At 54.2% G+C, this 13912-nt stretch overlaps 1 protein-coding gene across 8 annotated transcripts in view; it reads right to left on the bottom strand.

The window, feature by feature from the left end:
* The window catches only part of LOC146829749 (class I histocompatibility antigen, Gogo-B*0103 alpha chain-like), a 579784-nt gene that overhangs the window by 246038 nt on the left and 319834 nt on the right, over positions 1 to 13912 (bottom strand). For all 8 annotated transcript variants that reach the window (XR_014962294.1, XR_014962293.1, XM_085608475.1 and 5 more), the window contains 2 exons: positions 10152 to 10421; positions 8532 to 8804 (listed from right to left, as the gene is read on the bottom strand). Coding sequence is in view for 6 of the 8 variants with exons in the window: in XM_085608475.1 (XP_085464601.1) it covers positions 8532 to 8804; positions 10152 to 10421 (543 nt within the window). In the remaining 2 variants the exon portion in view is untranslated. The remainder of the gene's footprint in view (positions 1 to 8531; positions 8805 to 10151; positions 10422 to 13912) is intronic.

Genomic DNA, 13912 nt, shown 5'->3' with positions numbered 1-13912 from the left:
GGCAGAAGGTGTGGAGTCTCCTATAAGGGTCCTCGATGGCTCGGTGTATTGCACACAAGGCACAAGGTGTTCAGTCTCTACGCCTGTGCACGAGGGAGGAAATGTTCTGCACTCGATGTTGATGAAGCCATCGGAAAGTTCCTCATTTGATAGTTGTATCTGATGTAGTCACATGGACCCTCCTGGATGTCCCTCCATGTGACTGAATACCAGTGTCTAATCTCCCTCACCCAGTGGGCGGCTTCATTAATAAATGTTTCCTCTATTTCCAATATCTGTTTCCGTGGAGTTTTGTGACGCCCACCACATACACCACATTATTAACAGAGGCGAGGGCATTTTCTAGAGAATTCATTCAGGCGAACAGTTTGTTGCTGGTCTATCCTAAGAACAGACATGGAGCGACAGGGACAGCCGGGATCTGCCATATCTCCTGTGTGACCCACGATGTTTGAAGTATCAGACCTACAGTTACTACTGAGATGTATATCTAGAATTGGCTCTGATATAGGGTCTTGCTGGGGCAGAGATGGAAACTCCAAGGTATAGTCGACTATTCTACCTGTTAAATGTTGTCTCAATGTGGGTCGACATTCGACTGCCCTTTAGTTTAGAGTGGGGTCGATTGGGATAAAGTGGAGAGGGGGTTGAGTAGAATGGGGAAGACTTGAGTGGGGTAATTTGGATTGGGGTAGAGTAGAGTAGAGTGGGTAGGATGGAGTGGGGTAGAGGAGAGTGGGGTAGAGTGGAGTGGAGTGAGGTAGACTGGCTAGGGTGGAGTAGATTGTGGTGGGGTAGGTTAGATTTTAGTAGAGTGGAGTGGGGTACAATTGGGTGGAGTGGGGTAGATTGGGGTGGGGTGTAGTGGGGTAGATTGGAGTCGGGTAGAATCGGGTAGAGTGGGATAGAATCGGGTAGAGTAGGGTAGATTGGAGTGGAATCGGGAAGAGTGGGGTAGAATCGGGTAGAGTGGGGTAGATTGCGGTGAGGTGGGGTAGATTGGAGTGGAGTGGGGTAGAATATGGTAGAGTGGAGTGGGCTAGAGTGGAGTTGGGCAGATTGGGGTGGAGTGGGGTAGAATTGGGTAGAGTGGGGTAGAATTGGGTAGAGTGGAGTAGAATTGGGTAGAGTGGAGTAGAATTGGGTAGAGTGGAGTAGAATTGGGTAGAGTGGGGTGGGGTAGATTGGGGTGGAGTGGGGTAGATTGCGGTGGAGTGGGGTAGGGTAGAGTACAGTGAGGTGGAGTGGGGGAGATCGGGGTGGAATGGGGTAGAGTGGAGTGGGGTAGAGTCAGGTGGAGTGGGTAGATCGGGGTAGAGTGGAGCTGGGTACAAACCGGGTAGTGTGGAGTTGAGTAGATTCGGGTGGGGTGGAGTGGGGTAGATTGCAGTAGAGTGGAGTGGGGTAGGGTAGAGTACAGTGAGGTGGAGTGGGGGAGATCGGGGTGGAATGGGGTAGAGTGGAGTGGGGTAGAGTCAGGTGGAGTGGGTAGATCGGGGTAGAGTGGAGCTGGGTACAAACCGGGTAGAGTGGAGTTGGGTATATTCGGGTGGGGTAGAGTGGGGTGTAGTGGGGTAGATTGCGATAGAGTGGAGTGGGGTAGATTATATAGTAGAGTGGAGTCGGAAGGATGGAGTGAGGTAGAGTGGGTAGGATGGAGTGGGATGGAGGGGGTAGTATGGAGTGGGGTAGATAGGGATGGAGTGGGGTAGAGTGGAGTGGGGTAGAGTCAGGTGGAGTGGGTAGATCGGGGTAGAGTGGAGCTGGGTACAAACCGGGTAGTGTGGAGTTGAGTAGATTCGGGTGGAGTGGGGTAGATTGCAGTAGAGTGGAGTGGGGTAGGGTAGAGTACAGTGAGGTGGAGTGGGGGAGATCGGGGTGGAATGGGGTAGAGTGGAGTGGGGTAGAGTCAGGTGGAGTGGGTAGATCGGGATAGAGTGGAGCTGGGTACAAACCGGGTAGAGTGGAGTTGGGTATATTCGGGTGGGGTAGAGTGGGGTGTAGTGGGGTAGATTGCGATAGAGTGGAGTGGGGTAGATTATATAGTAGAGTGGAGTCGGAAGGATGGAGTGAGGTAGAGTGGGTAGGATGGAGTGGGATGGAGGGGGTAGTATGGAGTGGGGTAGATAGGGATGGAGTGGGGTAGATAGGGGTGGAGTGGGGTAGATTAGGGTGGAGTGGAGTGGGAAGAATGGAGTGATATAGGCTGGGTAGGGTGGAGTGGGGTAGATAGGGGTGGAGTGGGGTAGATTAGGGTGGAGTGGAGTGGGAAGAATGGAGTGATATAGGCTGGGTAGGGTGGAGTGGGGTAGATAGGGGTGGAGTGGGGTAGATTAGGGTGGAGTGGAGTGGGAAGAATGGAGTGATATAGGCTGGGTAGTATGGAGTGGGGTAGATTGGGGTGGAGTGGGGTAGATTGGGGTGGAGTGGAGTGGGAAGAATGGAGTGATATAGGCTGGGTAGTATGGAGTGTGGTAGATTGGGGTGGAGTGGGGTAGATTGGGGTGGAGTGGAGTGGGAAGAATGGAGTGATATAGGCTGGGTAGGGTGGAGTGGGGTAGATAGGGGTGGAGTGGGGTAGATATGGGTGGAGTGGGGTAGATTGGGGTGGAGTGGAGTGGGAAGAATGGAGTGATATAGGCTGGGTAGGATGGAGTGGGGTAGATAGGGGTGGAGTGGGGTAGATAGGGGTGGAGTGGGGTAGATTGGGGTGGAGTGGAGTGAGAAGAATGGAGTGATATAGGCTGGGTAGGATGGAGTGGGGTAGATAGGGGTGGAGTGGGGTAGGGTGGGGTGGAGTGGAGTGGGAAGAATGGAGTGATATAGGCTGGGTAGGATGGAGTGGGGTAGATAGGGGTGGAGTGGGGTAGATAGGGGTGGAGTGGGGTAGATTGGGGTGGAGTGGGAAGAATTGAGTGATATAGGCTAGGTAGTATGGAGTGGGGTAGATTGGGGTGGAGTGGGGTAGATTGGGGTGGAGTGGGAAGAATGGAGTGATATAGGCTGGGTAGGGTGGAGTGGGGTAGATTGTAGTGGGGTAGATAGGGGTGGAGTGGGGTAGATAGGGGTGGAGTAGGGTAGATAGGGGTGGAGTGGGGTAGATTGGGGTGGAGTGGAGTGGGAAGAATGGAGTGATATAGGCTGGGTAGGATGGAGTGGGGTAGATAGGGGTGGAGTGGGGTAGATTGGGGTGGAGTGGGAAGAATGGAGTGATATAGGCTGGGTAGGATGGAGTGGGGTAGATAGGGGTGGAGTGGGGTAGTTAGGGGTGGAGTGGGCTAGATTGGGGTGGAGTGGAGTGGGAAGAATGGAGTGATATAGGCTGGGTAGGATGGAGTGGGGTAGATTGGGGTGGAGTGGAGTGGGGTAGATTATATAGTAGAGTGGAGTGGGAAGGATGGAGTGAGGTAGAGTGGGTAGGATGGAGTGGGGTGGAGGGGGTAGTATGGAGTGGGGTAGACTGGGGTGGAGTGGGGTAGATTGGGTGGAGTGGGGTAGATTGGGGTGGAGTGGGGTAGATTGGGGTGGAGTGGGAAGGATGGAGTGATATAGGCTGGGTAGGGTGGAGTGGGGTAGATAGGGGTGGAGTGGGGTAGATTGGGGTGGAGTGGGGTAGATTGGGGTGGAGTGGGGTGGATTGGGGTGGAGTGGGAAGAATGGAGTGATATAGGCTGGGTAGGATGGAGTGGGGTAGATAGGGGTGGAGTGGGGTAGATAGGGGTGGAGTGGGGTAGATTGGGGTGGAGTGGAGTGAGAAGAATGGAGTGATATAGGCTGGGTAGGATGGAGTGGGGTAGATAGGGGTGGAGTGGGGTAGGGTGGGGTGGAGTGGAGTGGGAAGAATGGAGTGATATAGGCTGGGTAGGATGGAGTGGGGTAGATAGGGGTGGAGTGGGGTAGATAGGGGTGGAGTGGGGTAGATTGGGGTGGAGTGGAGTGGGAAGAATTGAGTGATATAGGCTAGGTAGTATGGAGTGGGGTAGATTGGGGTGGAGTGGGGTAGATTGGGGTGGAGTGGGAAGAATGGAGTGATATAGGCTGGGTAGGGTGGAGTGGGGTAGATTGTAGTGGGGTAGATAGGGGTGGAGTGGGGTAGATAGGGGTGGAGTAGGGTAGATAGGGGTGGAGTGGGGTAGATTGGGGTGGAGTGGAGTGGGAAGAATGGAGTGATATAGGCTGGGTAGGATGGAGTGGGGTAGATAGGGGTGGAGTGGGGTAGATTGGGGTGGAGTGGGAAGAATGGAGTGATATAGGCTGGGTAGGATGGAGTGGGGTAGATAGGGGTGGAGTGGGGTAGTTAGGGGTGGAGTGGGCTAGATTGGGGTGGAGTGGAGTGGGAAGAATGGAGTGATATAGGCTGGGTAGGATGGAGTGGGGTAGATTGGGGTGGAGTGGAGTGGGGTAGATTATATAGTAGAGTGGAGTGGGAAGGATGGAGTGAGGTAGAGTGGGTAGGATGGAGTGGGGTGGAGGGGGTAGTATGGAGTGGGGTAGACTGGGGTGGAGTGGGGTAGATTGGGTGGAGTGGGGTAGATTGGGGTGGAGTGGGGTAGATTGGGGTGGAGTGGGAAGGATGGAGTGATATAGGCTGGGTAGGGTGGAGTGGGGTAGATAGGGGTGGAGTGGGGTAGATTGGGGTGGAGTGGGGTAGGTAGGGGTGGAGTGGGGTAGGTAGGGGTGGAGTGGGGTAGATAGGGGTGGAGTGGGGTAGATAGGGGTGGAGTGGGGTAGATAGGGGTGGAGTGGGGTAGATTGGGGTGGAGTGGGGTAGATTGGGGTGGAGTGGGGTAGGTAGGGGTGGAGTGGGGTAGATAGGGGTGGAGTGGGGTAGATAGGGGTGGAGTGGGGTAGATAGGGATGGAGTGGGGTAGATAGGGGTGGACTGGGGTAGATTGGGGTGGAGTGGGGTAGATAGGGGTGGAGTGGGGTAGATAGGGGTGGAGTGGGGTAGATTGGGATGGAGTGGGGTAGATAGGGGTGGAGTGGGGTAGATAGGGGTGGAGTGGGGTAGATAGGGGTGGAGTGGGGTAGATTAGGGTGGAGTGGAGTGGGAAGAATGGAGTGATATAGGCTGGGTAGGGTGGAGTGGGGTAGATAGGGCTGCAGTGGGGTAGATTAGGGTGGAGTGGAGTGGGAAGAATGGAGTGATATAGGCTGGGTAGTATGGAGTGGGGTAGATTGGGGTAGATTGGGGTGGAGTGGAGTGGGAAGAATGGAGTGATATAGGCTGGGTAGTATGTAGTGGGGTAGATTGGGGTGGAGTGGGGTAGATTGGGGTGGAGTGGAGTGGGAAGAATGGAGTGATATAGGCTGGGTAGGGTGGAGTGGGGTAGATAGGGGTAGATAGGGGTGGAGTGGGGTAGATATGGGTGGAGTGGGGTAGATTGGGGTGGAGTGGAGTGGGAAGAATGGAGTGATATAGGCTGGGTAGGATGGAATGGGGTAGATAGGGGTGGAGTGGGGTAGATAGGGGTGGAGTGGGGTAGATTGGGGTGGAGTGGAGTGAGAAGAATGGAGTGATATAGGCTGGGTAGGATGGAGTGGGGTAGATAGGGGTGGAGTGGGGTAGATTGGGGTGGAGTGGAGTGGGAAGAATGGAGTGATATAGGCTGGGTAGGATGGAGTGGGGTAGATAGGGGTGGAGTGGGGTAGATAGGGGTGGAGTGGGGTAGATTGGGGTGGAGTGGAGTGGGAAGAATGGAGTGATATAGGCTGGGTAGGATGGAGTGGGGTAGATAGGGGTAGAGTGGGGTAGATTGGGGTGGAGTGGAGTGGGAAGAATGGAGTGATATAGGCTGGGTAGTATGGAGTGGGGTAGATTGGGGTGGAGTGGGGTAGATTGGAGTGGAGTGGGAAGAATGGAGTGATATAGGCTGGGTAGGGTGGAGTGGGGTAGATTGGAGTGGGGTAGATAGGGGTGGAGTGGGGTAGATAGGGGTGGAGTAGGGTAGATAGGGGTGGAGTGGGGTAGATTGGGGTGGAGTGGGAAGAATGGAGTGATATAGGCTGGGTAGGATGGAGTGGGGTAGATAGGGGTGGAGTGGGGTGGAGTGGGGTAGATTGGGGTGGAGTGGAGTGGGAAGAATGGAGTGATATAGGCTGGGTAGGATGGAGTGGGGTAGATAGGGGTGGGGTGGGGTAGTTAGGGGTGGAGTGGGGTAGATTGGGGTGGAGTGGAGTGGGGAGAATGGAGGGATATAGGCTGGGTAGGATGGAGTGGGGTAGATTGGGGTGGAGTGGAGTGGGGTAGATTATATAGTAGAGTGGAGTGGGAAGGATGGAGTGAGGTAGAGTGGGTAGGATGGAGTGGGGTGGAGGGGGTAGTATGGAGTGGGGTAGATTGGGGTGGAGTGGGGTAGATTGGGGTGGAGTGGGAAGGATGGAGTGATATAGGCTGGGTAGGGTGGAGTGGGGTAGATAGGGGTGGAGTGGGGTAGATTGGGGTGGAGTGGGGTAGATTGGGGTGGAGTGGGGTGGATTGGGGTGGAGTGGAGTGGGAAGAATGGAGTGATATAGGCTGGGTAGGATGGAGTGGGGTAGATAGGGGTGGAGTGGGGTAGATAGGGGTGGAGTGGGGTAGATTGGGGTGGAGTGGGGTAGGTAGGGGTGGAGTGGGGTAGGTAGGGGTGGAGTGGGGTAGATAGGGGTGGAGTGGGGTAGATAGGGGTGGAGTGGGGTGGAGTGGGGCAGATTGGGGTGGAGTGGGTTAGATTGGGGTGGAGTGGGGTAGGTAGGGGTGGAGTGGGGTAGATAGGGGTGGAGTGGGGTAGATAGGGGTGGAGTGGGGTAGATAGGGATGGAGTGGGGTAGATAGGGGTGGAGTGGGGTAGATTGGGGTGGAGTGGGGTAGATAGGGGGGGAGTGGGGTAGATAGGGGTGGAGTGGGGTAGATAGGGGTGGAGTGGGGTAGATTGGGATGGAGTGGGGTAGATAGGGGTAGATAGGGGTGGAGTGGGGTAGATAGGGGTGGAGTGGGGTAGATAGGGGTGGAGTGGGGTAGATAGATTGAAGATTTAAAAGTAGGCTGAAGCAATTTTCAGTCAACAATAAAAACTTCAAGGTGACTCGGGTGATTAATGCTGCTGCTGATTGAGGCGGGACTCTTGTCTAGTGTTAGTTTTGACTGATCATGAAGTAGCTCAGAGGGTTAATGTGCCTGCTGCAAAGAACTGTGCGAGTGAACTACGAGTAGCACTAAAAGAAGGTGAAATACTTGTGAGAGAGGAGGGTACTGATGGTGAGGGGTAAGTTGGAAATTCGTGGAGAAGGTGGTCATAGGGTGGGGGGGCAAAAACGACTGTCTCACCGGACGGCCCCAGCGCTAAAGCCATCCCTGATGTGGAACATGGAACAAAGTCAAAGGTAGAAAAACTATTTTCACCCACTTCCACCCCCCACCATGACGTATTAGAGAGCAAGGAAAGAGTGCGGGGGTCAGAGCACGGACCTCATACAGAGCCCCCACAGGCACGCTTTACCTCCCACACACAACAGTGCGCCCCCCTCCATTCAACGGTCAGGGGGGGTGTGCAGACCAGACTTTGCAGGGGCACAAAAGATACCCCAATCCCCTCAGTGTAACGCTGCCCCCCCTCCCGAGCTGTGCCATACAGCACTGCCAGTGCCCGTGCACAGAGGAGTCAGTGCCTTGTGGGGGCAGTAAGCGCTATATAAATCCCCATAACCCACCTCTCTGCACTGCCAGTGCCCGTGCACAGAGGAGTCAGTGCCTGGTGGGGGCAGTAAGCGCTATATAAACCCCCATAACCCACCTCTCTGCACTGCCAGTGCCTGTGCACAGAGAGGAGTCAGTGCCTGGTGGGGGCAGTAAGCGCTATATAAACTCCCATAACCCTCCTCTCTGCACTGCCAGTGCACAGAGAGGAGTCAGTGCCAGGTGGGGGCAGTAAGCGCTATATAAACTCCCATAACCCTCCTCTCTGCACTGCCATTGCACAGAGAGAAGTCAGTGCCTGGTGGGGGCAGTAAGCGCTATATAAACCCCCATAACCCACCTCTCTGCACTGCCAGTGCCTGTGCACAGAGAGGAGTCAGTGCCTGGTGGGGGGCAGTAAGCGCTATATAAACCCCCATAACCCACCTCTCTGCACTGCCAGTGCCTGTGCACAGAGAGGAGACAGTGCCTGGTGGGGGGCAGTAAGCGCTATATAAACTCCCATAACCCACCTCTCTGCACTGCCAGTGCCCGTGCACAGAGAGGAGTCAGTGCCTGGTGGGGGGCAGTAAGCGCTATATAAACCCCCATAACCCCCCTCTCTGCACTGCCAGTGCCTGTGCACAGAGAGGAGTCAGTGCCTGGTGGGGGGCAGTAAGCGCTATGTAAACCCCCATAACCCACCTCTCTGCACTGCCAGTGCCTGTGCACAGAGAGGAGACAGTGCCTGGTGGGGGGCAGTAAGCGCTATATAAACTCCCATATCCCTCCTCTCTGCACTGCCAGTGCCCGTGCACAGAGAGGAGTCAGTGCCTGGTGGGGGGCAGTAAGCGCTATATAAACCCCCATAACCCACCTGTCTGCAGCCTCTCCGCCCCGAGCTTCAGGTATTTCTTCAGGTACTCGATGCACCTCCCCTCCAGGTAGTCCTTCCATTGCTGGGCGATGATCCTCTCCGAGTTCAATCGCTCCTGTGTGATCCTGGCCGCGTCCATGGCCGCCGTGTAGGTCAGTCTGTCCTTGTCCAGGCTGATGAAGTCGTGTCCCTCGAAGGCGTACTGACTGAACCCCCCCAGGGAGCCGTCGTCCCGGAGCTCACAGCCGTACATGGACTGGACCACGTGGAGACCTGAGGGGGAGAGGAGAGTGAGGGGCTGAGGAGAGAGAGGTCTGACGCCTGCAGGCACAGAGAGGGAGGAAACACCCCCCCCCTCCCAGAACCCCCCCACCTCTTCCCCCGCCCTCCTCACGAGCTCACAGCCGGCCATGGAATGGAACTCCTGGAGACCTGAGGAGAGTGAGGGGCTGACACCTGCAGGCAGAGGCTGAGGGGAGACACAACCCCCCCTCACGTGAGCCCCCAGAACACCTCCCTCCCCCTCACATCCACTGGATAATGTGCAGGAAACACCCCCCCACACACACCCCCAGAGCCCCCACCCTCTTTCCACAGCCGATCATCCACTGAAACATGACTCCTCCAGGCACAGACAGAGGGCAGCCCCCCCTCTGGAGGGAGGGGGTGGGGGAGACAGACTGTGCCTGAGGGGGAGCAGCATAGAGTGAAGTAAAGGTGCGGAGACCAGAGGTGAAATGAGAGGGGGGGGCAGAGAGACGGTCAGATGTCTCGGGGGCATAACCCCTCCCTCCGCTTCACCAGGAGCAGCCAAACACCACCTGGACCTGAGAGGGGGGGCAGTGTGAGGGGGCGAGGGTGCGACACCTCAAGCCAGAGAGTCAGGGGAGCCCCCGCACCCCCATTGAACCATCCATAGAGGGGTGAGGGGCTGAGGGGGGCAGTGTGAGGGGGCGAGGGTGTGGCACCTCAAGCCAGAGTCAGGGGAGCCCCCGCACCCCCATTGAACCATCCATAGAGGGGTGAGGGGCTGAGGGGGGCAGTGTGAGGGGGGCAGTGTGAGGGGGCGAGGGTGTGGCACCTCAAGCCAGAGAGTCAGGGGAGCCCCCGCACCCCCATTGAACCATCCATAGAGGGGTGAGGGGCTGAGGGGGGGCAGTGTGAGGGGGCGAGGGTGCCAGGCAGACTGACTGTAGACAAGAATCCCTCCACCAATGAGGGGGGGGGCACAGGAAGAGTGAGATCTGAAGGAGGCATCACAGATCCTCGGATCCCCCCCCCACATAAACACCAATCACAGCTTCTGTGCTTGAAAACATTCTACATGATGGCCCCTGTCACCCCCTTCCCCGTCACTCACCCCCCAAACACTGCCCCCCCCTCTTCCCCCCTCTTCCTGGATCTCCACCTCCCAAACACTGCCCCCCCTTTGACCTCTCACCCCCTCTTCCTGGGTCTCCACCCCTTAAAGTAAAGCTCAATGCAGAGCCATACATCGCGTGCAGCTCGGCCCCCTCCCCGTGTCCTTCTTCCAACCCCCTGTAACTCTTCACATGTTCCTCACCCTCCCGCCGCCCCCCCCAGTAGTTGCCCCCCCCCCCCCCCGCTGGTGTCACTCACCCCCGGTCTGGTTGACTCGGTCCATCACGATCCTCACATTGGCCTTGGACACCTGCTCCGCTCCTCGGCCGATCTCCGTGTTCCTCTCCCAGTACTGGGGGACCTCAGTGGTGATCCTCTCCATCCAGGGTGCCCGGGGCTCCTCTCTGCGGCTCTCACTGGTGTAACGGGCGATGGGGACGTCATCCACAACCCCCACGTAAGAGAACTGGGGGACCCCGGGGAGGGGCCCCGAGAGGGTGGACTCAAAGTACCGGAGGGAGTGTGAGCCTGGGGGGAGAGAGGGACAAAGGGTCAGAGAGGAGCGCGCACCCCCACATGAAACACCTCCCCTCCGCCCTCACACACAATGACCCCCCCACGCTCCACCCCGTCCACAGTGCATGTGACTCTTACAAAGAAACAGAAGGGGGGGAGGAGGAGGAGAAGTAACGCAGGAGAGAGCCTGAAGGGGGCGAGAGAGGGTCAGACAAGGACGGGGGAGGGGTCTACGACGCAGCAACAAATGATTAACCCCCCCACGCCCCATTCATGATCCCAGAAACACTGAGTCTCTGGTGGGTGAGGGGGGAAGAAAACAACACTCACTGGGCTGCATTGAAGGCGCCCCCACCCCCATCGTGTCTCCGTCCTGCCCACCAGAGCGCCCCCCCTCACCTTCTTTAACAGGAGGGGGAGGGGTGTTAGCTCTCGAGGATTTGACAGTTTGAGGCGGTGATGACACTGCGGGGATATATTTACATAACCACACCCCATCAACGTAGAACCACGCCCCTTCAACAAATGAACTACGCCCCTTCAACAAACGAACCACGCCCCTTCAACAAACGAACCACACCCCTTCAACCACCTAACCACGCCCCTTAAACGATAGAACAACAGATAGAACCACACCCCTTCAATGATAGGACCACGCCCCTTCAACCAAATAACCACACCCCTTCAACCATATAACCAAGCCCCTTCAACCATATAACCACGCCCCTTCAACCATATAACCACGCCCCTTCAACCATATAATCACGCCCCTCAATCATATAACCGGGCATGGTGGTGGACATAGATGTATGATACAACGCCCCCCCACCCCCATCTGAAACCCAAAGAGAGCCTCCTAGAAAACCACTCTGTTATTGACCCTGCAAGAATTAAAGACTGAGCGTGCCCTGCAGTGCCTTTATCCCAATGACTGCAGGTGAAACAGCTCAATGCACCAAGCTGCGATTAGAAAATAATATTGCGGCCCCCATAATAGTACTAGCAAGATAGCTCTGGGGGTAAATGCACTTGCTCCAGAGATCTGTGTAACTAGCAACTTTAGGGGATTACAATAAAGGCAAGATTACTATTGCGGTTAATGCACTTGCTGCAGAGATCTGTGGATACCCAGCAACCTTTAGGGCATAATAGTACTAGCAAGATAACTCTGGCGCTTAATGCACCTGCTGCAGGGATATGTGTGTACCCAGCAACTTGCAGGGGCTAATAATAAACACAAGATAACTCTGGCGGTTAATGCACCTGCTGCAGAGATCTGTGTGTACCCAGCAACTTGTAGGGGATAATAATAAAGACAAGATAACTCTGGCGGTTAATGCACTTGCTGCAGAGATCTGTGTGTACCCAGCAACTTGTAGGGGATAGTAATTCTGGCAAGATAACTCTGGCGGTTAATGCACTTGCTGCAGAGATCTGTGTGTACCCAGCAACTTGCAGGGGATCATAATAAAGACAAGGTCACTCTGGCGGTTAATACACTTGCTGCAGAGATTAGTGGCTACCCAGCAACCTATGGGGCATAATAGTACCAGCAAGATAACTGTGGCGGTTAATGCACATGCTGCAGAGATCTGTGGATGCCCAGCAACCTTTAGGGCATAATAGAACTAGCAAGATAACTCTGGCGGTTAATGCACTTGCTGCAGAGATCTGTGTGCCCAACAACTTCTAAGGGATAAGAATAAAGGCAAGATAACTCCGGCGGTTAATGCAGTTGTTGCAGAGATCTGTGGATACCCAGCAACCTTTAGGGCATAATAGAACTAGCAAGATAACTCTGGCGGTTAATGCACTTGCTGCAGAGATCTGTGTGCCCAACAACTTCTAAGGGATAAGAATAAAGGCAAGATAACTCCGGCGGTTAATGCACTTGTTGCAGAGATCTGTGGATACCCGGCAACCTTTAAAGTATAATAGTACTAGCAAGATAACTCTGGCGGTTAATGCACTTGCTGCAGAGATCTGTGGATACCCAGCAAACTTTAGGGCATAATAGTACTAGCAAGATAACTCTGAGGGTAAATGCACTTGCTGCACAGATCTGTGTGCCTAGCAACTTGTAAGGGATAATAATTCTGGCAAGATAACTCTGGCGGTTAATGCACTTACTGCAGAGATCTGTATGCACCTAGCAACTTGTAGGGGATAATAATATAGACAAGGTAATTCTGGTGGTTAATGCACCTGCTGCAGGGATCTGTGTGTACCCACCAACTTGTAGGGGATAATAATAAAGAAATATAACACTTGCGGTTAATGCACTTGCTGCAGAGATCAGTGGATACCCAGCAACCTTTAGGGCATAATAGTAGCAAGATAACTCTGGCGGTTAATCCACTTGCTCCAGAGATCTGTGTAACTAGCATCTTTTAGGGGATAATAATAAAGGCAGGATTACTCTTGAGGTTAATGCACTTGCTGCAGAGGTCTGTGGATACTCAGCAACCTTTAGGGCATAATAGTACTAGCAAGATAACTCTGGGGGTAAATGCACTTGCTCCAGAGATCTGTGTAACTAGCAACTTTTAGGGGATAAAAATAAAGGCAAGATTACTCTTGCGGTTAATGCACTTGCTGCAGAGATCTGTGGATACCCAGCAACCTTTAGGGCATAATAGTACTAGCAAGATAACTCTGGGGGTAAATGCACTTGCTGCAGAGATCTGTGTGCCTAGCAACTTGTAGGGGATAATAATAAAGGCAAGATAACTCTGGCGGTTAATGCACTTGCTGTTGAGATCTGTGGATACCCAGCAATCTTTAGGGCATAATAGTACTAGCAAGATAACTCTGGCAGTTAATGCACCTGCTGCAGGGATATGTGTGTACCCAGCAACTTGTAGGGGATAATAATAAAGGAAAGATAACTTTGGTGGTTAATGCACTTGCTGCAGTGATCTGTGTGTACCCAGCAACTTGTAGGGGCTAATAATAAACACAAGATGACTCTGGCAGTTAGTGCACCTGCTGCAGGGATCTGTGTGTACCCAGCAACTTGTAAGGGATAATAATTCTGGCAAGATAACTCTGGCGGTTAATGCACTTGCTACAGAGATCTGTGTGTACCCAGCAACTTGTAGGGGATAATAATAAAGACAAGATAATTCTGGTGGTTAATGCACATGCTGCAGGGATATGTGTGTACCCAGCAACTTGTAGGGGATAATAATAAAGACAACATAACTATGGGGGTTAATGTACCTGGTGCAGGGATCTGTGTGTACCCAGCAACTTGTAGGGCATAATAATAAAGACAAGATAACTATGGCGGTTAATGCACTTGCTGCAGAGATCTGTGTGTACCCAGCAACATGTAGGGGATAATAATAAAGACAAGATAACTCTGGCGGTTAATCCACTTGCTGCAGGGATCCGTGTGTACCCAGCAACGTTTAGGGCATAACAGTACTAGCAAGATAACTTTGGCGGTTAATGCACTTGCAGCAGAGATCTGTGTGGCCAACAACTTGTAGGGGATAATA

This window comes from Triturus cristatus, chromosome 5_2 (genome assembly GCF_964204655.1).
Source record: "Triturus cristatus chromosome 5_2, aTriCri1.1, whole genome shotgun sequence".
Classification (NCBI taxonomy): Eukaryota; Metazoa; Chordata; class Amphibia; order Caudata; family Salamandridae; genus Triturus; species Triturus cristatus.
Note: the sequence above shows the minus strand (reverse complement) of the source record. Positions and strands in the feature narration are given on the sequence as shown.